Source organism: Apiospora hydei (genome assembly GCF_038363865.1).
Source record: "Apiospora hydei strain CBS 114990 chromosome Unknown utg000008l_segment0_segment0, whole genome shotgun sequence".
Classification (NCBI taxonomy): Eukaryota; Fungi; Ascomycota; class Sordariomycetes; order Amphisphaeriales; family Apiosporaceae; genus Apiospora; species Apiospora hydei.
The window spans coordinates 54664-76702 of NW_027117367.1; the positions used below are offsets into that span (position 1 = coordinate 54664).

The window sequence follows — 22039 nt, forward strand, 5'->3', positions numbered from 1 at the left end:
GAATCAAGATGGAGACCTAAGGCCGTAAAAAAGACGAGTTTCCGCTGAGTCATCACGATGATTGAGACGTTGACATGGCGCCACTTGAAGAAATGAATGTAAGAAGAAACGGCTTACATAGGGCAATGGAGGGATACATACATCATGGATAGGATATCAATGGCTAAAAAATCGGAATCGGACCATTCCCCAGCGCGTCTCAGTCAGACGCAACCTTCCTGATGGAAATATCTCGGCTTTCTGTGCGACGTCAACTGCAGTATTAAATCCGCCATGTTCTAGACTGCGCCCTTTCTATGATTTCCCCATAATCAATTCATTTTGAAGAGTCCCAAAACCTCGGTTTCTTTCCACACCACAACGCCGCCAAGATGCATCTGTCCGCCCATACCTGGATGCGCCCCGAGCCGCTCGAGCACAGCCTCCAGCGCCTCAGCAAACTGGGCTACACCAGCATCGAGCTGGCCGGCGAGCCCGCCTGGTACCCCGCCGAAGGGACGCGCGAACTGCTGAAGAAGTACAACATCCGGTGCTGGGGCACCGTCACGATCCAGTACGGTACCCGCGACCTGACGTCGGCCGACGCGGAGGAGCGCCGCGCCACGGTTCAGTACATGAAGGACGTCGTGACCCTGTCGGCGGCGCTGGGCGGGGAGATCACGACCATTGTTCCGGGGCGGGTGGGCAAGACGGTGGCGACGGCGTCGGCCGAGGAGGAGTGGAAATGGGTAGTGGAGTCATTACGGGAGGTGGTGGCGTTCGCGCAGGAGCAGAAGATCCGCGTCGGCATCGAGCCCCTTAACCGGTTCGAGACGCACTTTTCGAACCGTGCCGACCAGGCCCTCGCGCTGGCGGACGAGGTCGGGTTCGGCTGCGGTATCGTGTTTGATCCGTTCCACCTGGCGCTCGAGGAGCGGGACATGCTGGCGGTGATGCGGGCGTGCGGCGGACGCATCGTCGACTTCCACGTCGCTGACAACAACCGGCTGGCCGCGGGCGAGGGCTCGTTCGACTGGCCCCGCATCATGCAGACGCTGGCTGAGTCGGGCTACGACGGCGGGCTGGCGGTGGAGTGCATGCCGCCCATCGACCGCAGCCCCTCGGCCGGTTCGGGGCGGCGCAGTTGGGGACCGGGGAGGCCCGTGAGGATGTGCCGGCGGGGCAGCTGCAGTTTATCGTTGATCACGGGTCTGCGGTGCTTTCGGACGAGTACTACACCCAGCTCTTGAAGACGTCGGCAGAGACGATGAAGCAGTTCATCTAGATCAGTCACAACTGGGCTGAGTCAGGGATGGCACTCCTTACCAACTACGCCAGCTGGTACGAAAGACTTTTTCGCTTCTAGCTTATCGGCTTAGGAATATATAAGGGTATTTGCTACTATTAGACCAAAGAACTGAGAATAAGCCAAGAATGAGTTGATAAAATTGATCTTCCAGGATCCCAACTGCGGAAGAGGACCAACGTTGCGCGTGATCTCGGTCACTAGCTGTCCAAATGCCGAACTTCAAAATACCACAGAAGAATCAGGGCGGGACTAGGAAACGGCACGGGATAGTCGCCGTGGTGGACACCGAGTCCATCACCAGAGTGGCAGGCATACACCATAAGCAGCAGTTGTGCCCAATGCCACGGATAGGGAGAACTCGTCACCCAGCCAGCAGGTTTCATGCGGTACCACATAAGACATGAACAAGCCTGAGGAGGAAGCTCGACACACGTGGCAAAGTATGAGACACAGAGGCTCCGGTTACCTGCCGGATCTGCCGAACAACGCAAGGATCATCAAGACCCTTAATAAGTACATATCGAGAGCTGAGTCGATCTTATGTCAGCTGGAGCCAACCAACTTACGATCAAAAGAGCTCAACTTTGACGGCGGGGATCCCAAACACGACGCAACACTGCCATCGGTCTGCTGGATCAACATGTTGCTCATCTCAGTCTGGACAAGGGCCTGGGCTCCGCGGAATCAGGACTCTCTCTCGAAGTGAAGCGGAGACTATCTTGGTCGGCATTTGGTAAGTACTTGGTCATCAAGGAGAGACGCAGCCGACTCAAGTCACGACTGACAGCACGATAGTCCTGGACAAGATCCAAGCCATCTACCAAAGCCGACCAGCGTGGCTAGGTTATGCCGACGACGATGTGCTCATCGTGTTCTTGGACAAGCATGAAGAATCTCGAGCCGTTCAACATTCGGATATAGCCTCGCCATCCTGCAATCTGGTGCCCCGCCCATATCGTGTCGGCGCTTGGAGATCTGTGCAAGGTTGGTATCATCGCAGACCGCGACCTCTGCTGCCTGTGACCGGAGTTAAGGTATGGGAACGGAGCCGGCGCCACGGGTTTGACCCAGGTATGCCGATATCTGCAGATCTGGCGGCTGAGCTAATGCAATGGGGAGACTCCATGCTGCCTAATCTGTCGGTGAGCAACTGCGCTACGCTAGAGGACGAACCAGCCTGATGGAAGTCGGGTGGCTCTACTCCATACGCTATCCTCGGATGTTAGTCGTTCTTGCCAACGGAAGATTGTTTCGGTGTTACGGAGTATAAATATAGCAAAAAAGCTGACTGTCGGCCCATTGTATGTCATGCATCACGCCTTGACCAGCCTCCTACACCGACCGTTTTGTTGCGGGGGAAACGAGACGATCTGGACACCCGAGACGGATCCCGCTGCGAACGCGGAGGCCACGCAGATCGACGCCATCCTGCGGCACTAGAAGACGCTCTACGAATCCAAGTCACCGCCGTTCTGCAAATCGTATCGCCACCACGCGTGCATTACGGTCATGCATTAGTAGCTCGGGGCCCGGACTGCTCCTCGGTCGCACACCGCACCGGGGGCTGAGCAACCTGCATGGAGATCCTGCGTTGGGGAATCACGAGTTATCTGTGCCACGCGCCGCCCCTGCCGCAGGCTGGAGTTTCCCCTCAAGCGGACGGAATGCGAGGCCAGGAGTTCGTCGAACATCGGTCGAGGTCTTCCGCGCACACAGCGCCTCGGGCTACTGGACCCCTTCAACTACATGCAGCGATCGTCTTCGGTTCTGAGTCATCGTACTCGTACGACGACTGGACGGACAGCCATGCTGCCATCGTGGTCGTCGGAGACACCGGCAGCGTGGCCGGCCCCAGCGTTGCCGAAGAGCCCCTCCAGTTCTCAAAGGGGAGGGAGTGAGGGAGTGGTCGTGTTCGGGCCCCATAAGTAAGGAGAGCCCATAAGAGAGCCCATAAGTTCTGGCGCCATGACGGGGGCATTCTGACCAAGTCTTGGGTTCGGATCTGCCAGCTTTTTTGTGTGCCCTTCGCTTCGGAACAGGATCCCTCAACGAATTGCTTCCAGGCATTTCGCTCCGAGCCGTCCTCCTTTGTGTGACAAGGCGAGTATGTGATCTGGAGATCCATTGTTTGGTTTCGATATTACCGAATATGGAACCCGTCTAGTACGAGCAGCGGTCCAGCGCCAGTGGTGAGGAACGGGCCACGCACCAAGGCCTGCATGCCATCCTGAGTGGATGGGCAGCGGCCTATCATTGACCCAGCGAGCGGCAGGGTCTGGGGTCAATAAACCAATATTCCACCCGCGCCCGGGCCCTCAGCTCCCTCACTAAACACCGCTCCATTGCGATTGGTCCAATATTTGCGGACACGGACACACACACACGGTACACGGTGGTTTTTCTTCTTTGTCCCGAGGGGGGCACTGTAACGAAAGTAAATATTGACATTTGACTTGACGTTGGCATTTGATGGACTGGTACCAAAAAGCCGGTTTGGCTGAGCTGTCTGCCAATGCCAGTCGCGCATACTCTTTCATGCGTGGCTCGACCTTGGCATGCCGGGGGTTGGCTGGTCAGGCCTCTTGGGTATTTTGCATTTGGCATTGCGCAGTAGTAGGTTACACATTCCGCGACAGGGTCGGTAGTGAGTCAAGCACATACTTATTGCAGGCAGCTGTGAGGGTGATGTTTATTTGAGGGTCACTGAGTGAGGAGTGGTCGGGCATGCCGACCGGCTTGACGAGGGCTCGTGATGGGGGGTCCTCCAAGGGCTGAACTGGATCGAGATGCGGATTTGGCGGGTAAAGCAACCGGGATGCTTTATTCAATACAATTTTCCAGAAGGCCCTAGGGTGGCCCCTAGCCTGCTTGGCCCTCTGCTTGGCCCTGACGTCCTGCCTAGGAAGCCTAGGAAGTTAGGAACAGTCCTAGTGTCTGCTGTAATGCCCCTGCAGGAAAAGGAGGGGTCGTCGAAACCCACTGTGCGTGTGCCGCGGAAATCATAAAGGCCGACGACGACGCAGCTACGAAAAAGCTAGCACCACGCGGTAGCCCAGGCAGCCTGCAGGACCTCATTTCGTGATGCCGGCACGAACGAACGAATGACTCGATCTGGACATTCGTCCTTGGCTCTGCGACAGGCCACATTGGCTGCCTGCATTCTGCACTCCAGAGAGAGAGCCAATTTCCACAGTGTGCTAGTACATAGCGGATAGTGTTTATGTACTTGCTCCGACCGGAGTGGATGGATTGGATCATTGGACAAGAGATAAAAAGTCAAAACAAAACAACAACAACAATCAAAGCGGGAATCCTAAGCCCGTTACTACCGTTACTTGCGACGATGGACAGCCACTGGCGAAACTTTGCGTCAGCCAATGCCCGGCCATGCGACCTGGGGGTTGATTGTTTTGAAGCGGCCTGAGCCACCGGCCAGCACGCAGGTCCAACACAATTCCAAAACAGCAATTGCAGAGAGTCATGTGTCTCGCGTGCTGGGTGCGTCGGAATGGGATTGGGATGGACGGATTGAGCAATGATGTGGATGGTGGAGATGTCAGCGAGAGAGCGACTGGGAGACTGGAAGCCATGCCACTTGTGGGCTGGGCGGGACTGCAATGCCCAGTGCCAGTGCCTCGAGCTGCCAGGCACCAGGAGCTATGGCTCGCTTTTGGGAAGTTGGTTTTAGGGGGGCCCTTGGCTCTTCCTGGCCCTTGGCCCTTGGAGGGTACTGGTCCTGCTGGAGGGGCCCTGGGGGGTCATGCCGAGGAGGGGTTAGTTAAGGGGCGCCGTCTCTGTCTGTACAAGTTTGGGTTGGTCGTGGTATTTTTAATATGAAACCCAGGGGCCAGTTTCATGCCCGCGCTGATAGCAATACCTGCGAGAGTGAAAAACGAACGCAACGGAAAGCGAACAGATTCACTCGCACCCATTCAGACCAAGCTGCAAGTAATTACATCAACGATTACTACGCTTACGGACTGATCTGCCGCCACGTGATCTCCCATCTCATCTCACGGGGGAACCCTTATCCTGCTACTATCAATTCCGGTGTCCATCCTATCCATCGCATCCTTTCTGCTGGGTTGATGGTGGTTGCTCTCTCGTGAATCGATTGATTGCCAAACATTCCATTCCACCCACTTTCTTGTCTCTTCTCTCTCTTCTCTCTCCCTCTCTCTCTCTTCCTCTCTCTTTTGTTATCGTCCGTGTGTGTGTGTGTGTCAGCTATCTATCAAACCAAATATCGCCATTGTAATCCATTATCCTCCCTTTCGCTTTCGTCCACCAATCATATTATCCTTCTCTTCATACCAACTCTCCTGCCTGTCCCGCCCGTCCATTGTTCGCCTAGGATGCGACTTGGCTGCTTCTCACCATATCCGCCCTTTTAATGCTCTGAGTAACGATCTAACGCCATACAACAACCATCCACCTCGTCGCCTGTCTGCCAGTCAGTCCGCCCATCCATCCAATGGCAGGTAAGCACGAATCAGCATCGGCAACGGCGACGGCGACGGCAACAGCAACCGAACCATCATGGCGGCCCTTTGCGCAGAAACTGTCGGGCTTTATGAGGCATGGGACCATCACAAAGAACCGCAAGGTCTCGCCCTCCCAGCCCGTGGCCCAGATCGGCGACGTTGACCGGGCGCCCTCCGTCTTCCGGCTCGGCCGCAACAGGAGCCAGCAGAAGTCCCCCTCCACCGAGAGCACCATCGAGTTCAAGCCCCTCGAGGTCGACATATCCAAGCTCGAGAGCATCCGCCTGGCCGAGGGCTGGCTGGAGCAGGAGCCGCCACCCAAGAAGCCCGATCCGGAGCAGCTCAAGAAGAAGCCGCTCCCGAAACCGCCGCCCGCCTCCTCTACCCCCATTGCCGACCTGTTTGCTTCCAAGGCCGAATTCGACTCGGGCCTGCAGGACCGCCGTCGTCACACGCACCTGTTCCTGGGCAGCACAAACGACACAACCTCGGCGGACGCCCAGACTATTGCGCGTAAGCCCGTCCCCACATCGCCCGCGCCCACCACCACAACAACACAAACCGCAACAACAACAACAACGCCCGAGCGGCAACCACCAGCCACACACGCCGCCACATACTCCATCCTCGAGCGCGGCCGGCCAATTGAGCCCAAGGACATCATTCCCCAGGAGCCCGTCGCCGACTTGGCCGACAGTGCCACCCCCACACAGTCCAGCATCGCCCAGAAGCGGCGCTCGCTGCAGTCCAGCCAGAGCAATGCGGTGCCCCCTCCGTCGGCTTGGTCCAATGCGTCCAAGTTCACGCCCGACAACCGCCACTCCATGTTTGCCTCGGTGGCCCTATCTACGAGCGGCCGGATAGACACCAGCGCGACGCGGCCCATCCAGACGCCCCGGAGTGCCTCGGCCAACCCCGTGGACAGGATCCAGGCATGGCAGAAGTCCATCACCTCGGCGCCCATGGCGCCGCCGCCCTCCAACGCCCTGGGCACTCCGCAAACTTCCGCGCCGGTCCGCAAAGTGTCGCCAAAGGGCCTGGCCGGCAACCGGCTGGCCTGGATCCGCGAGCTCGAGGAGAAGAAGTCGAACGACCTGCGCAAGGACGTCGGCGTGCTCAAGAAGCAGGCCGGCAGCGTGTCCAACAAGCTGGCCATGTTCGAGAACAAGAGCAACTCGGCGGCGGCGCCTAGCAGCGTCCCCCGCCTGCCCCCGCTGAGCCGGTCCAACTCGACCACCAGCCGCATGTCCTCGGTCGGCCTCAAGTCGACGACCACCTGGGACAAGGACAACGCCACCGCCACGCCGCGCACGTCGATTGACACCACCCGCTCCAGCCACCGCAACTCGGGCGTCATGAGCTACTACGACGAGTCCTTCCGCGAGAAAATGGAGGGCCTCGTGGCCAACCTGGCCGAGAAGGACGACGAGGACAAGACCGCCCCCGTTCCCCGGAAGCGCCGCATCACGGCCTCGTTCGTGTCGGTTGAGGGAGGAAAGAAGGCGGCCCAGGCTATGGCGGCGGCCGGCGTTGCCGCTGCTGCTGCCAAGTCGGAGGATGCTGCCGCCCCCGCTGCTGACGCGAAGCCCGAGGAGAAGAAGGAGGAGGAGCCCGTCGCGGCTGCCCAGGAGGAGGCCAACAAGGCTGAGGAGGTCGCAGCCGCTGAGCCCACCCCGCGGTCGAGGCTGAGCAGGTTGATGCGCCCGCTGTTGAGGAGGCCGAGAAGGCCAGCGAGACCGCTGAGCCCGCCCAGACCGAGGAGGTTACCCCCGAGGTCCCGGCCGAGGTTGAGGCCGAGGCTCAGCCCGAAGTCGCTGCTGCCCCCGAGGTTGCGGAGGAGGAGAAGGCCGCCGCCGAGGAGCCCGAGGTTGAGGTTGCCGCTGCTGAGGCCGTCGAGCAACCAGCCGAGGTTGTTGTCGTCGCCGAGCCCGTTGCGCAGGACATGGCATCTGAGCTCGCTGCCACCGAGGTGCCCCTGCCCGGAGTCGGATGACGAGTCCGAGACCGATGCCGACGAGATCTTCTCGGATGCCAGCGAGAACTAAGAGATTTGAGGATATTTTAAAAGCGGCGTCTTTTTCCAATCATCTTCCTCCAGCGGATCCTGCCAATCTTCTCCTAGCATTTTACCTATAACTTACGTTTGAATGACCACACCACCAACCAACCAACACATTAAGCTTGTCTTTTTTATAGCTGTATGTATATACCCAAAGATTTTCTAAATATACAGCCACACAACCAACCATACCATACCTTGTACCATCGAATATCCGAGTATCAGGCTCCCAGAGAGCATAGATTAATAATAACGGAATGGGACTACTTTATGACTTCTGTGATCTTGGGGGCTTGTCAGCATAGAGCTTGAATGACTACACGCTTCCACAATCGCGATTGCCAACATATGCCAGTGAGAAGTGAAGTTGTTCTGATTACTAGGACCGACAAATCAACACTAACCAATGCGGATCGTACCTATTCTCAACGCTCTCTCGTATCGTGTTCCACCCAACGAAATATGTACTAGAAGCTCACTCGATCCTGACGCAACCCATCATGTCAACTATTGCGCCTCAAGAAGACCGCCCGCCTTAGCATTGAAAGACGCTCGGCCCCGCAGGCTGGTAGGGCTTGCCGCCCGTGTTGTAGATGTTGACAGCCAGGCCCGGGTCCGAGGCCTTGTACGCGCCGGGGAACGCGACGAGGTTGGAGGGCGTCTTGGCCCCCGGCCCGCCCGAGACGTGCACCTGCGCACACGAGATGTAGAACTGGGCGCCCCCGGGCTCGAGGCGCCGTGCAGGGCCACGTGCTCGATGCGGTACAAGTAGTCGCCCTCGGCCAGGCATTTCGGCACGGGCAGCGAGAAGCTCGACTGGCCCTCCGAGGTCCACTTGTACCCGCCGTTGGCGCTCGACGGCATGTCTTGATAGACTTTGAACCAGACCGACCCGCTGCCGTCCCAGGTCTTGACGTCGGCGCCCGCGGGGACCTTGGCCATGTAGGCCGACATGGCGCCCGGGTGGAACAAACCGGGGCTCGAGTTCCAGGTCACGCTGCCGCCGGCTGGACGTTGGCGACGCCCGAGGCGCCGCCGGAGAGCTGGTAGCACCGGATCGCGGTCGAGGAGACGTCGGTCACGGGGCCGTTGCTTTGCCAGTTTTGGGTCTTGCGGACGACGGCCCAGTCGCTCGTGCCCGAGATCTTGGGGAAGGTGTCTGTGAGAGGTTAGCTGTCAATCTGGTTATGATGAAGGCACAAACATACAGTGAGCCGAAGCCAACGAGGCGAAAACCGCCGTGAGGGTAGCGGACTTCATGTTGACGAGATGGTGATCAAGCAGTGGAAACAGGGTTTGAGAAGACAAGGAGTTCAAAGTATGGCACAAGTTTACTAATTCTCCGATGGCTTGAGAGCAAACAGTCAAAGGGATCTGCAGCAAAGGGGCATGGATGGCACGACATATGTAGTCCCGCAACGACACCCATGGAGCGGCCGGATCTGGAGATCTCTTGGCTTTCCTAATCGGGCATCTTGTCAACCTGTCAGCTCCCGAGAAAATGCAACGTCCCAAAATGTTAGTGGCTACCCGGCTAAAGTCGATTCCCCTGGCATATAGCCGGGTGCCCAGTCACGACGGCAGGATGGGAATCTTGCGTGTTCTATTAATATGAGGCAACGAGTGGGTTCCCTTATCTATATCATGAAGTTGTGTGTCGCATGATGGCCGGCGCCGGGCCTGTATGTCCGCCTTTTGTCCCCGCCTTCTTGGTGTCGCGGGATGATGAACTGGATGGCGCAGCTGTGTCTCATGGCTCGGGCTGCACCGCGCTGCTCATTCATAGGGACGGCAGATCCCGAAGATCCGGTATGATGCCCTGCTATCGCCGTGTGAGGTAAGTCGGTTGATCTAGATATACGATATACGACCAATAGTGGCATCACACCGGCCAGTTGACACTAGGATAAGCGATGTCTTGCATGCGTGCCCAGTTGGACGAGAACGAGGAAGCTACCCGGCAATTCGTATTATTTCGTGGCGCCAAGTAATGATACTGCATGCCCAACTCTGACTCCCCTGTAGGTCGGTTAAAAATAGCGAGCTCGGCAAGACGGAAACTATGTGTTCATAATCAAGGCCGTTTATTACTATGAATACGAATCTTCCCGAAACCATTAAACCTAATCATCATGAGGCCGCCCAACCCGGAATTGTCGTATTCCTGTCCGAAATGACCGTGAATATTGGCATTGCACCCATCACACGTAAATGTAGCACCGCCCCAGCTCCGTCGTCGGCATGCCCTCCCTCGTCAACGGCCGGAATCCCAGCCCCATCTCCATGGGATCCTCGTTCGCCGCTAACGACGGCGGCACGTCGGGCGCGTAATCGAGCGGGATCCCGAAGAAGGTGCGGTTGCCCGCGATGGTGTATGTTCTTGCTTGCAAGTCCTGCCCCTGCCAGATGGCCCACAGCCGGTCGATCTGGGCGTGCAACAAATAAAACACGGGGTCGTTGGTCGGCGAGAAGGGGTCCGCGCCGTCGCCCCCGATGAAGGTGTGCGACTGCCGGTGCCACAGCCGCTCGATCCCCTCGCGGAATTCTCCGATGTCGCCCGCCGACACGATGGCCGTCGCGTTGCCCCACGTCAGCGACGCGCCTCCCGTGTACGACGGGTCGAAGCTCCGCGCTAGGCACCGCGGCGTCGGGAGGTAGCCGTACTTGTTGACCGGGTCCCGCAAGGGTTTCGCGACGGGGCCGAGCGTCAGGGTCAAGTTGGCGAAGGGGCCCGTCGTCACGCAGCCGCCGCCGGTTCCCAGGGGCATAAGCAGCCAGAAGTCGATGACGAGACCCGGGATCAGCAGGAGCTGGATGGTGCTGTCGTTATTATTCGGGCCGCCGCCGCCCCCTCGGGCGGTGTGCGCGGGGCGCCGTTGCCGCCGAAGGAAGTGGCCGGGTTGCCGTCCCAGACACGCGACTTGGTCTGGTCGGCCGAGAAGCGCGCGTTGTCCCAGTAGGGCAGGTAGTCCTTGTATCCGCACTCGTTGCGCAGGGCTTCTTCCAGCTGCCACAGGAACAGGCGATGCCAAGGGAGGAGGTAGCCCTGGGGAAGTGGCGTTGTTCAGCGCATCTCATGAACAGACCTTGAGAGGGGGCCTTTGTCACTTACCGACTGATGGATGATGTTAGTCTGGTTGATGTGGATGTAAGTGAAATCATCCAGGCGGTTGACGGCGCCGGGCGCCAGCGACCTGTCCGTGAGTGCCGGCTTGTTCGCCAGACAGTGCACGGCGCGGATGTAATCCTTTCTGGTTTCATCCTCCAGGTCGTCCCTGAGTTTGAAGTGATTCAGCGAGTTGTTAGGGCATCATTTTGTCTGTTTTGAGGCAATTGGAAGCTTACCACGACCGCCGTTTGGCGATGCTGTCTTTTGTGCAACCTTGCGCCCCCAGCGACCCTATGATCTGCTCATGGTATCTGTCTTGTAACACCTGAAAGTCTGCCGGCATGGGGATTCCGCCGCCCAACGGTGGTGTGCTGCTGCACTGTGGTTTGGCAGGTGCTGCCGCCACCACTGCCGGCATGACCAGCGCCACGCAGCCACCAACGAAGCTCGCCCAGTCAGCCAAAAGCATGGTTCTCCGAGTTCCGGATAATGTTGGAGTCGAAAAAGAAGTGGCAGTCGAAGAAAAACCGTTTCGTCGGACAACAACGGCTGCGTCTTTCATATATTGCCAGAGAGGACGACAGTGTTGCCTGACGGATCCCGGAGTTTGCCACACATTATCTATCTTGCACCTTGCCCATTCCGCTTAAGAAGCAAGGGATGGGAGTTGTTCTCGCCGCTGGATTAGTTCGCAGATGGGCAACCAATCCTAGGGCGGGGGCTGCTGTCACATATCGAGTTTTGTATCCGATGCCAAAGCATGGGCACTCGATTGAGTCTCGAGATTATTTAGATCTGATCCTAGCTATATGCAACCTTCATCCAGTTCCCGAGAACAAATGATACAGGTGCACTCCCTCACGGCATGGAATGGATTAATCGACTTAAGCATCGATCAGTCCAGGATCGACGGGCCCCGGAATCTCGTTTCAAACACCCATAAGATGCAATCGGAATGCGAGCAGCAGAAGAAACTCATGGCGGTGACTGAGGGGCCCCGAGAAAATGCATCGTATCCGGGACTGGACCAGTGGAGATTGTACTGCGCCAGCTGCAACCGCCCGGTTTTCGCGGGATACACAGCGCCCATCGTCCCCAGCTGATCGCCACGTCATGGCTGAGGATGACGGGCGCCCCTGTCGTACAACGCTGTCTCGAAAAAGGCCTGCCGCCGAGTCTGCATCCCGTTAGCGTTCGCGTGAAAAAACGCCCCGAATGCACGCCATGAAGCCAGCACATCTCATCATGGGCAGCGGGTTCGGGGAATCCTGCCCAGATATGTTGTCAGGTTACTTGCATTAGGGCGGACAGAAAGCAGGAGTGGCTCTTCTACGCGTGAGCCTCAGGATCCAGAGAGCCGCGTTTCAGATATGGATCCTTCCAGGTTATCATCTGACCGGGATGGATGGTCAAAAGCAAAGACAAGCTAGAGTACGGTCAATTTTGCACCGAAAAAAGCACTGGAATATGCAGCCCTGGTTGACGCCTCCGGAGAACACGGTCAACGGACGTCGGCGACCAAGGTCAACCGACCTGTCGCCTAACTTCTGCTCTAATTGACCACTTCTTTCATCGGCTCAAACTCTGGAATAGATTTGAAAAGAATCGCCAGATGGGATTGTCTATATTTGTCAAGACCAAGTAACATGCCATGAGCCCCGTACAACGGCATGGTGTTTGGATGCGCAACAGCTCCGGCAAGTTGACATGCGCTCTTTGCGGAAACCAAGTTGATGGCCCTAGTTGCCCCAGACTTTTCCATGACAGGATGTTGCGATCTTCCGTTGCCGATCCCTAGCCTCCGAGATGAGTGAAAGAATCTAGAAAACCAGTGTCTTGGCAAAGCTGAGCTATGTATGGACGTGACTGATCAGGAGTGGGTGGCTTGGACGAATCGGGCCTACAAATGGGAAAGGAACGACTGATGCGTTTTTGCTAGTCGTCGAGCCAAACCCAACGGGATGGTTTAGCCTCCGCCTACTGCAAGGGGTCTTAAACCAAATCCGGGGTACAATTAACCATGGTGAATTCTAGACCGCCCGGCTACTGCCAAGCTAGGTATTTAGCCCCTTAGGTCCTCAGCTGAAAAGACCAGCCGCTTTGCGATCGCGAGGTTTTGCAATTTACTTACTCTCATATACCTGTACTTGGCAGTCTGCAATGGCTGGCTGACTCCCGGGAAATTGCCTGCGGGGCGGTTCTTTTTCTTCGCCATTCAATGGTGGCGAGAGTCGATATTCCTCCGGCATGAAACATGGCAGCCGAGAGAATAAGAATACCCCTTTCCCGGCAAGCTTGCGGGGGGAACCCTTCTTTCAAGTTTCGGCTTGTCACTCGTTCCTTACATTCGTTGTTCTAACACGACCGTCGCCATGCGGTTCGTCACAGTCTCTGCGGGCCTGGCCTCTTGGGCTACTGTCGCCAATGCTGGTGCTTGCTACCCATGCCGCAAGCTCCAGTGCGCAGTCGGTCTCCGCGCGGCCGGCATCCTCGACAAATCATCTGTGGCGTATTCTGAGTGCGCGGCCGCCATGGCCGCGCACTCGGCCCCGGCCTCAGCTGTTACGAATACCGTCACGGCCACGGCCACCGTCTACGCCGATGCTCCGTATGTCCCCTTCACAACACTCCGGCTTGGCTTCTGGACCATCGTGGAAAGCAGCCCATGTGACTAACTTTGGATAAAGAACCGCATCCGTTACGGACACTTTCACCGTTACAGTCTACGAAGAGAACCCGTGAGTCGCACCCTTCCTGTTCTTTCGCGGTTACTTTTACACTAGACGCTAATCTGCCATCAAGAACCACGACTGTTACGGACCTCTTCACTGCCACCGTATACGAAGATGACGTGTGAGTACCACTGGATCTTGAACACCTTTCCCCGTCACTGACTTTCGTCCAAGGAACGAGTCGGTCACGGTAACATCCATCTTCACGGACTCTGCCGTTACGGCCACCGAGACTGCCACCACGTCCACGATCCCCATTGTGTACAAAGTGAGCGCTATACCCGTCCAGAGGCGTCGGAGTGTCGCCACGGCCGTGGCGGTTCCCGTTTCTCTCCAGCTATCGTGCACCTCCGTGGACGAGTACCTCGCCGGCTGCGCATGCTTCAACGTGCAGCCCACGGGCGCAGCAGCCGTCACCACGACTGTGACCTCCACCGTCAGCCGCGGCCCCACCGCCGCCACCGTCACGGTGACCTCGTCTGCCGCCTCGTTCCTCCAGGCCGGCCCCACCTCCACGGCCACTGTCGCGTCGTCGGAGACGTCGACCTTGAGCCAGGGCCCGACCGCCACCGTCACCAGCACGGCCACGGCCGTCGTCACCACCGTCCCCAGCGAGACCGTCACAGCGACATCGACGGTCGTCGAGCAGGCGCAGACGCAGACGCTGCAGTCGTTCCTCCTCCAGCCCACGGACGACCCGGGCGCGTGGGTCGGCTTCTACGAGTACACTCCGGGCGTGGAGGGCAATAACATCATCGTGCGCGACCGGACCAAGGCCGTCGCGTGCACGTTCCACGGCAACCAAGACAGCGTCTCCAGCCAAAACAACTACATCGCGTGCGTCTCCAACGGCAACGAGTTCCAATGGATTCAATCGTCCTTTCAGGACGCCATCTACGGCGCTACGGCGGAGCGCTTGCCCCAGGAAGTCATCCCCGTCATCAAGCCCGTCTGCCAGTTCGACGGCCAAGGCGTGCTCTCGTGCTCGGACGCGGGGTCGGACGAGCACACGGGCGAGCTCGGCCAGCGGACGCTTATGCGGTATGCGACCAATGTAGGAGATCCCGCCCTGGAGCTGGTGCTGGCCGATGCGGATCCCAGCGACCACCGACAGTACGTGGTGCTCCGAGCGGTCCCGGTCTAGCTGTGTATATACGTCTGGCCTGTTGATGTCCGTTCTGATATTTCGGCTGATGTATCGTAAGAATGAAGACCTGTAGTGGTGTAGCAACCAGTGGGAAATCTACTGCAATACTTGATTTTTTATATTACCTTTACATCGTTGGCTTGAATCACGGCATCACTTGAATCCCTTTCTTTGGCAACACTTACAATCGCTGGCACTGGCAGCATCAAGAACGTGACATGTGTTCGCTGACGCTGGCTTCAACTACTATCTTGATGAGCTGCATAGCACGCCACTCAACCCTTGGAATTCCGCTTCTACCCTCTATCAAGGCCAGCATAATGATGTATTACGTTTCATCCGTAGCTTACTTATTTAGCCCGACTTGTGAGAGTCAAGACTGAGCTCCAGGCAATGGAAATGACCGATCACAAGCGACAGGACGCTGCCTTGATTGAACACCACTGCGCATGCGGGGTAGCTCGCTTCAGGGCTTACCTCAAGCTCAGGCACCCCCTGAAGGTGCTGTAAGTCCGGCTTTGGCGGGTGCAGGCCAGACGTTCCATGTGACATTGCGCATCGCTCGCCAAGCACCAACCGACCGACTGCAGTCTCCCCTGCTAAACAGCCAACGCCGGCCCCTCCTCGCCATAGACCGGATCCCTCTCGAACCAAGCCAGCCGCCGGATGCCCTCGACCTTGACCTCTTCGCCTTCCTTGCCGTAACACATATCCCAACTGCATCCCTTCGGGTAACTGCCGACCAGCTCGAACCCCTCATCACCCTCTTCCTCCAGCAACCGGTGTCCCACCCCCGCGGGCACTAGGACCACGTCGCCCACGTGCACCGACGCCTCGACCCGGCCCGGGTTCTCCTCGCCGCCGAAGCAGAGCCGGGCGCCGCCCTGAACAATACACAGCACCTCGTGCGTCGTGCTGTGAAAGTGCGTGGTGGAGTACATGGTGTAGCGCCACTGCGGGTTGACGACGCCGACCGCGGTCAGGTGCGCCTCGATGGCCGAAGCGCTGCTGCTGTCCTTCGTGAAGGCGGAGTGGTAGTGCAGGAGCGGCTTGTGCTGGATCGAGGTGTTGGGGATGCGGTGGTGGGCGGGGATTTGATGTTTGGAGACGCGCAGGGAGGAGACCGGTGTCAGGTTCGCCTTTGGAGGTCCCATCTTGACTGATATTGGTACTTTCACTTGTGGTCAATGAATGAGTTGTCTTGTCGTCGTTGTTGCTAGTTCTCGTGATCAGCGGAACGTTGACCTGTAAGATGGTTTGGTCTGATCCGGCCCCGCCTGCTGAACCCGGGCAGATAGAGCTTGTGTTATCATGATGTCATCTACCTGCACTGCACCAACATCCATCACTGAATTCAATTTGGATATGTCAAAACGTTGCTCATTAAAGTCGCTAATATCTAATCGTAGCAGCCAATCTATTTGTTGCTGCAGTGGATGATGCTTAACGTCGGGTTCTCCATGTACTGGAACGCCCAGCAGGGGTCGCCGTCCTTTTGACACTAATGCCAGCAATCAAATCAGCACCATGCAATGCAATTGACATCAAGATTCGAGAGAAACTTACAGCGTATTTCGACCTCTTGGCCTCGCCGCATGCGCTCATCTTGGCATTGTTGCGCCACGCGTAGTCGCAGCCGTAGACGCCCTCCATGCCCGGGATCTCGCAGTAGCCGGCCTCGGTGCCGGATCCGACCTTGCAGGTCTGTCGATGGAATTAGACCAAGTTGGAGAAAACATGGGGCTTGGGTTTCTAATCACTTACACCTTCGCGTTGAACCTCACCCTGGACGGCAGAGTAGGTGCACTCGGCGTGGCGGGCGAAGAGATTGTTGGCCGGGGTCGCGGCGGCCACAGCCAGCAGGCTCACGACGGTGGAAGCAGTGGCGAAATGCATAGTGTTGGAGTTTGGAAAAGACTGAATGAAGTAGGTATGATTGATCCGATAGAGACTGATGACACTCGCCTGTTCAAGGACTGTGCCGCAAACCTGCCTACTTATACCATCCTCGCCATGAATTTTTGAGGCTGACCATGGACACTTGTTTCCGCGCCATCCTAAAGTTGAAACGGGCGAGCGATCATCGCGCGCTCTATTCTTAGCTGGCGGCTGACGCCAAGCCCCGGGGGCAGCCCCAATAGCGGATCGCGTCAAATTACAGCAGACCCTCTGCAAGGCCAAGCCGACGAAATGCTCATCTCAAAGCTTCATGTGCTTACTACTTCACTGAACGACGACCTGTGGTTTCAGATCATGTGCCTAAGAACCGAAAACAAAGGTCTAGCAGCACCAAAAGCACTTCAGCATCATGTTTCAGCTTCGTCCAATTTAAAGCGGTGTCATGGCTAGATCGGACGAATGTTTCGCCAACCAGTTATTTAGCTCGCGTCTCTAATCCAACCGCATCCACCACCAGTTCCCGTCAGGGTCACTAATGCAGGGGGAGCCGACAGCGACTCATGAGAATGAGGGGCATCCAACCGACAGATAAGACCTCGAGTGTCCTTCCTACCTCCCCAGCCCCGGCGGCGCTGTCCAGTTCAGATACGTGCCCTGCTGCACCACGACAATCAAGTCCCCATTGCCCCACGCGGCCGTCTGGCCCGCCACTAGGTTGCTGGGGGCGATCTCGGGGTTATCGGCGGGGCAGTTGTCCAAAATCCACTGCACGCCCGTGGCCACGTCGCGGCAGGCGCTCGAGGTGCCGGCGGCCTTGAAGGTAACGCCCATGACGATGGACTGGCCGCTCTGGTCGCGGCAGAACACGCCCGTGCCGAACGTGGCCGGCGGGTCCGGGCCGCTATTGCCATCGCCACCGCTGCCGCTCGGCGGCGGCGGCACGGGGCAAGGGGTGTCGTCGAGGGCGGCAAGGCCGTCGTGACAGGCCTGGACCTCGTCGAGGCGCGCGAAGACGGTGGGCCAGGCGTAGTTGCAGAACGGCGGGGTCCGGGTGCGTGGGCCGTCATCGGGGGCGGGGACTACCGGCCCCGTGACCAGGTCGTGAGGGTCGAAGGGGCCAAGTGGTAGTGGAATGGCGTTCACTTCGTCGTCTGGAGACGTCGGATGGCCCTCCACTGGGCCAATCCGCCCCGTGAGCATGAGGAGGTTCAGGCATAGCAGCAGCATGGTGTCAGGTTGCGGGCAGTCGAAGAAGGAAGGGCTAGCTTGGCTAGGAACAGTGGATGATGCAAAAACGTACTTGATGACATTGAACGGGCCAGGTAGGGAGGGGGAGGCGCTCTTTATACTTTGTGCTGTTTACCAACTTCAGTACGTGTTTGTCTCGAGGAATCCCGGTACGACGACAAGCTATGGTGGTGTCAATCGGCCTCGGCAAGGGACCCAATCAAACTACCGTGACCGGGCGGGCGCGCGCATAGTTGAGAACTCGAGGCAAACTTTGGCCAGTCACCTCGGCCAGGGACGGGGATCCTAGGTGTCATTGGGGGTCAAACAATGGCTACTTAGATACCAATTGCACATGTACGGCACCCTCTCAGGTCAACAGGTTGGATCAATACAGCATCCCAATGCAAGCCATGCCCAGATCAGAGCTCCCCGCCATCCTGTACGTGCAGCACATCCTCGCTCTCTTCCTCCTTGGTGTGAACCAGAATCAGCTCGGTCTGCTGCCCGTACACCCACTCCCAGGCCCCCGCCTCGTCGTTCCAGAAGACGTCCTCCTCCTGCGGGAACTTGATCGTCATGTTGCGCTCGGGCACGAAGTGCTCGGCGTATAGCTCGATGCTGTAGTACGTGTCCTTGAGCAGCAGCAGCTCGCCGAGGAAGGGGACGCCGCTCTGGAGGTTGGTCATGCCTGTGTGTGGTTAGCTAGCTGCTCTGCCATGTTCTCGTATCAAGGCCGACGACATGGCACCTACCAATGACGGTACCGGCGCTGTGCCCCCACTCCCCGGTCGCGTGGCAGTAGATCTTGCCCTCGATGCCCTCGGCATGGGCCTGGTCCAGCGACCGCTTCAGGATCTCGTTGCCCGTCCGGCCGATCTCCATGTTGGCCACCACAATGTCCTGCAGCCGGTTGACCTTCTTCAGCCCCTCGCGGACACTTGCCGGCACGTCGGCCGCAGTCTGGCCCGGGTAGAGCACGTAGGCCAGGTGCTGCGTGTCCGTGTTGAGGCCCATGGCGGTGACGCCGAAGTCGGTGTGGAGGATGTCGCCGTAGCTGATGGAGTGGTCGGGCGCCCGTGGATCGTCCATCATCGCCGCTCCCCGCACTTTTCTCGTAGCAGTCGCCGCGGGGAGACCCGTCTTGCCGAGGATGTAGACGCTGGGCTGGAACCAGGTGGTGTAGTTGAGCGCCTGGATCTTGTCGCGCATCCACCACTCGACGTCCCACGCCGTCGTCTGACCCGGCGTAACGACGGCGCCACTGAACCCTTCCTCGATGATGGCCCACGCCGTCTCCATCAGCTTACGGTACCACGGCAGCCGGCCGGGCACCATGGTCGCGACGACCTCGACGGCCAGCATGGGCTCGAGCACGAACCGGCCGGCCCACTCGGCGCCCAGCGCCGCCGCGATGGCGTCGCGCTCGCCCGCGTGCAGGCCGCTGGCGAAGGCGAGCTCGACGGCCGTGTTGAGCGCGAGCTTGGACGGCTGGTGCGCGTCCAAGATCGCCTTGAGCTCCTTCCAGACCAGGTCCGTGTTGTCGACCCAGGTGTACGAGTAGGCACCCTCGGCGGTGGCGTTGGCGAGGAAGAGCTGCGTGGTCCGCCGCCGGGCCGAGAACATGGTGGCCTCCTTGAGGGCCCAGAAGACCGTGTCCTCGGCATACTCGCGCTGGCTTATCTGGATGAGTGTAAGCGGCTGTGATCTAGGATCTGATTTGGGTGTTGATTGGAGAGACAGAGCGCGTGTGACAGAAAAAGGACTTCAACCCACCAGCCACGCATCCACACCGTACTTGCGCAGGATCCCGGGGATCAAAGCCTTGCGCTCATCCGTCCAACCGTTGACAATCTTGGCCTGCTCGCGCAGCGAAGGCAGGGTCTGGAACTGCGGCGCCTTGTGCGGATTCGTTGATCCTGCGATGACGGATTGCACCATCCAGGCGATGCCCGTGGCGATGAGAAGACTACCCCGCATCCTGTCGACTCGGGATGAGTCCCCGGCCCTGTCTCGGTCTGTCTGTCTGCCACCGGGAGTAAGCTTTAGAGGCCGCGGGTCACGCTACCAGCATTCAATTGATCCTTTGGCGGTTTCTCAATCGCACGCTGACCGAACTTGATGATGTTTTATTGTTCAAAGCGGGAATCCCGCCTGGAACAATGGCTGTGATCCCGGGCAATGCTTATCGTCAGACGACCTGCCCTATTAGGCATGGCCGCCGCTTGGAGTTCCCTGACTCGAGAAAAAGCGCGAGCAGAACCTCAAAAGAACAACGGCGATGATTAATCTTCTCGACAACTGACGAACCAAAAGTACCCGACATAATGAGTCAAAATGATATTCTGCCTTGTTTACTAATTGGGCTTGCTGACAGACAGGAAGTTTCGGTAGGGCTCGCATTCTGGCGGCTCTCTTCAGTTGATCGCTTCGGGCAAAACGAAATCCTTTCCCGTTTCGTCGCCTCAGGCTGTGCATCATCACTCTCAGCAACCCACGTGCCCTGGTTATGTGTCATCGTTACCGGCGCGAGCGCTGTTCTGCGTTTCTAACAATCTGGTTAGAAACACAGCACGGAGGGCGCCGTTCCCGGCTGACGAGAACCCAGTAACCTGGCCTAGGGCCGTCATCCAGTACCCAATTCAATTGGAATTGCAACGCTGGAGCCTTGAATGGCATGGAATGCTGGAGCCTGGATACGGTGTTTTTCGGCGATGGAAGACCGGTCGCTAAGCCCCCTTAACCCCCTAGAGGCTCCTCCTTATAGCACGCACTCCCTATCATATCATATCGATTCAATATTGATCTGACTGTGCTGCGCTTTTCTTGGTCTGCTGCCCAATAATTCGGCCCCCATCCCATCTCATCTGGGCGAGCGCCGATTCAGCCCTACGAGTACGACATCTCATCTACCTACCCCACCCAGCCGTGACACACGAACACATGGCGCAAGGGAGCCAGCCAGCCCGCCCAGCCCAGCCCAGAGAAGCCCGCCCTGCCCAGCCCAGAGAAGCCCGCCCTTCCATGCTTAGGTCCGACCTGATGGAACCTCTTCTTTTTGACGTCACACCCGATGCGATGAACCCTGGCCCATAGAATAGCAATTAGGAAATGCCCGATACGCTGTTCAGCTCTCCCTCGGGCTGGGGCAGGGTTTATTGCGCGCCCGGGACGAGATGGCGCCATTGCGTGTGCCTTTTTCTCGTATAAGCGGGAACAGGCCCCCGGAACCGAAACCCCCTTGCTTCGTTTGTTGGAGAAGATGCAAAAAAATCCCAGCTGGCTGGATTTGTTAACAAACCATCCATTATTCTCTAGCCTCATTATTTCATCCCCGGCCACGAGGCCTCAGTTCGCTAACAATGAGCGGACGACAAAACCAATGTCTTACGCCATAGCCCCAATCCATCCATGCAACCTCCCTGCGCCATCTTCTCAGTCATCAGTTTAGTGACCAACCAGGGACGTTCCCACGGCCCTGGCCCCCCCTGCCAGTTATTTTCCGGCTCCACGTGCCTCCCGCGTCCTGACATACGACTCGAACCGTCCCGAGTTCCCAGTTCGCCTGAGCCTTCCCAAAATCTCAACCTGCGAGGCCTGCAAACCAGGGGTAAAGCGCACGTACATGTACCTAAGCAGCCTCCCGTCATTATACGAGATCTGCAGCGATGACAGCGGGTACCGATCATTCCATTTTCAGGTCTCTACTATCTACATGCATTTGCCGACAATGGCTGAGAATTTCGAGCATCGTCGGCGGCGGGGTATCAAGTGCAGGTTACTCGGGGTAGCGGCATGGGTGGCGGTTCCCACGACTCAGCAACGAGCAGCAACAGCAATTCGGCACTTGAACAAAACGCGAATCCATCTTCGGTGCCGGGGTAATTGTCAGCATCTTCTTTCGCCAACGGGCGCGACTCACTTCCACCGTTACCCGCACTCCCGAAACTTCGACCAGGTCAATTGGCAGGATCCCAGGCGAGTTGCTTTTTCGGTATCCGGATGCTAATGCCCCTTACATATTATGAATAGCGGCGATATTGATTGGCAGCCACTGTAGATCCCGCTCCGTCTCTCTCATGATTAAGCATGAC

General features: G+C 57.9%; 10 protein-coding genes across 10 annotated transcripts; 2 read left to right on the top strand and 8 right to left on the bottom strand.

Annotated features, from left to right (window-relative positions):
• Positions 1 to 371: 371 nt before the first annotated feature.
• On the top strand, positions 372 to 1264 carry PG997_010567 (D-tagatose 3-epimerase; the record flags this gene model as incomplete). The annotated part of the gene is made up of 2 exons (XM_066814882.1): positions 372 to 1067; positions 1097 to 1264. The coding sequence occupies 2 exons, from the start codon at positions 372 to 374 to the stop codon at positions 1262 to 1264; spliced, it is 864 nt and encodes a 287-aa protein (XP_066664172.1).
• A 1762-nt stretch (positions 1265 to 3026) lies between these two features.
• PG997_010568 (uncharacterized protein) lies at positions 3027 to 3413 on the bottom strand (the record flags this gene model as incomplete). The annotated part of the gene is made up of 1 exon (XM_066814883.1): positions 3027 to 3413. The coding sequence occupies one exon, from the start codon at positions 3411 to 3413 to the stop codon at positions 3027 to 3029; it is 387 nt and encodes a 128-aa protein (XP_066664173.1).
• Positions 3414 to 5762: 2349 nt separating this feature from the next.
• PG997_010569 (uncharacterized protein) lies at positions 5763 to 7765 on the top strand (the record flags this gene model as incomplete). The annotated part of the gene is made up of 2 exons (XM_066814884.1): positions 5763 to 7424; positions 7490 to 7765. The coding sequence occupies 2 exons, from the start codon at positions 5763 to 5765 to the stop codon at positions 7763 to 7765; spliced, it is 1938 nt and encodes a 645-aa protein (XP_066664174.1).
• Positions 7766 to 8366: 601 nt separating this feature from the next.
• Positions 8367 to 9091, bottom strand: PG997_010570 (endoglucanase II; the record flags this gene model as incomplete). The annotated part of the gene is made up of 3 exons (XM_066814885.1): positions 8367 to 8522; positions 8582 to 8976; positions 9040 to 9091. 3 exons carry the CDS (start codon positions 9089 to 9091, stop codon positions 8367 to 8369), a joined length of 603 nt encoding a protein of 200 aa, XP_066664175.1.
• A 941-nt stretch (positions 9092 to 10032) lies between these two features.
• On the bottom strand, positions 10033 to 11409 carry PG997_010571 (Di-copper centre-containing protein; the record flags this gene model as incomplete). The annotated part of the gene is made up of 4 exons (XM_066814886.1): positions 10033 to 10641; positions 10674 to 10877; positions 10944 to 11106; positions 11177 to 11409. 4 exons carry the CDS (start codon positions 11407 to 11409, stop codon positions 10033 to 10035), a joined length of 1209 nt encoding a protein of 402 aa, XP_066664176.1.
• Positions 11410 to 14009: 2600 nt separating this feature from the next.
• PG997_010572 (uncharacterized protein) lies at positions 14010 to 15138 on the bottom strand (the record flags this gene model as incomplete). Its single annotated transcript, XM_066814887.1, has 3 exons — positions 14010 to 14886; positions 15005 to 15015; positions 15067 to 15138. 3 exons carry the CDS (start codon positions 15136 to 15138, stop codon positions 14010 to 14012), a joined length of 960 nt encoding a protein of 319 aa, XP_066664177.1.
• Positions 15139 to 15418: 280 nt separating this feature from the next.
• On the bottom strand, positions 15419 to 15973 carry PG997_010573 (uncharacterized protein; the record flags this gene model as incomplete). Its single annotated transcript, XM_066814888.1, has 1 exon — positions 15419 to 15973. One exon carries the CDS (start codon positions 15971 to 15973, stop codon positions 15419 to 15421), a length of 555 nt encoding a protein of 184 aa, XP_066664178.1.
• Positions 15974 to 16236: 263 nt separating this feature from the next.
• Positions 16237 to 16715, bottom strand: PG997_010574 (uncharacterized protein; the record flags this gene model as incomplete). The annotated part of the gene is made up of 3 exons (XM_066814889.1): positions 16237 to 16320; positions 16386 to 16523; positions 16584 to 16715. 3 exons carry the CDS (start codon positions 16713 to 16715, stop codon positions 16237 to 16239), a joined length of 354 nt encoding a protein of 117 aa, XP_066664179.1.
• A 612-nt stretch (positions 16716 to 17327) lies between these two features.
• Positions 17328 to 17945, bottom strand: PG997_010575 (uncharacterized protein; the record flags this gene model as incomplete). The annotated part of the gene is made up of 1 exon (XM_066814890.1): positions 17328 to 17945. The coding sequence occupies one exon, from the start codon at positions 17943 to 17945 to the stop codon at positions 17328 to 17330; it is 618 nt and encodes a 205-aa protein (XP_066664180.1).
• A 422-nt stretch (positions 17946 to 18367) lies between these two features.
• On the bottom strand, positions 18368 to 19925 carry PG997_010576 (uncharacterized protein; the record flags this gene model as incomplete). Its single annotated transcript, XM_066814891.1, has 3 exons — positions 18368 to 18636; positions 18701 to 19628; positions 19722 to 19925. 3 exons carry the CDS (start codon positions 19923 to 19925, stop codon positions 18368 to 18370), a joined length of 1401 nt encoding a protein of 466 aa, XP_066664181.1.
• Between the last annotated feature and the right edge of the window lie 2114 nt (positions 19926 to 22039).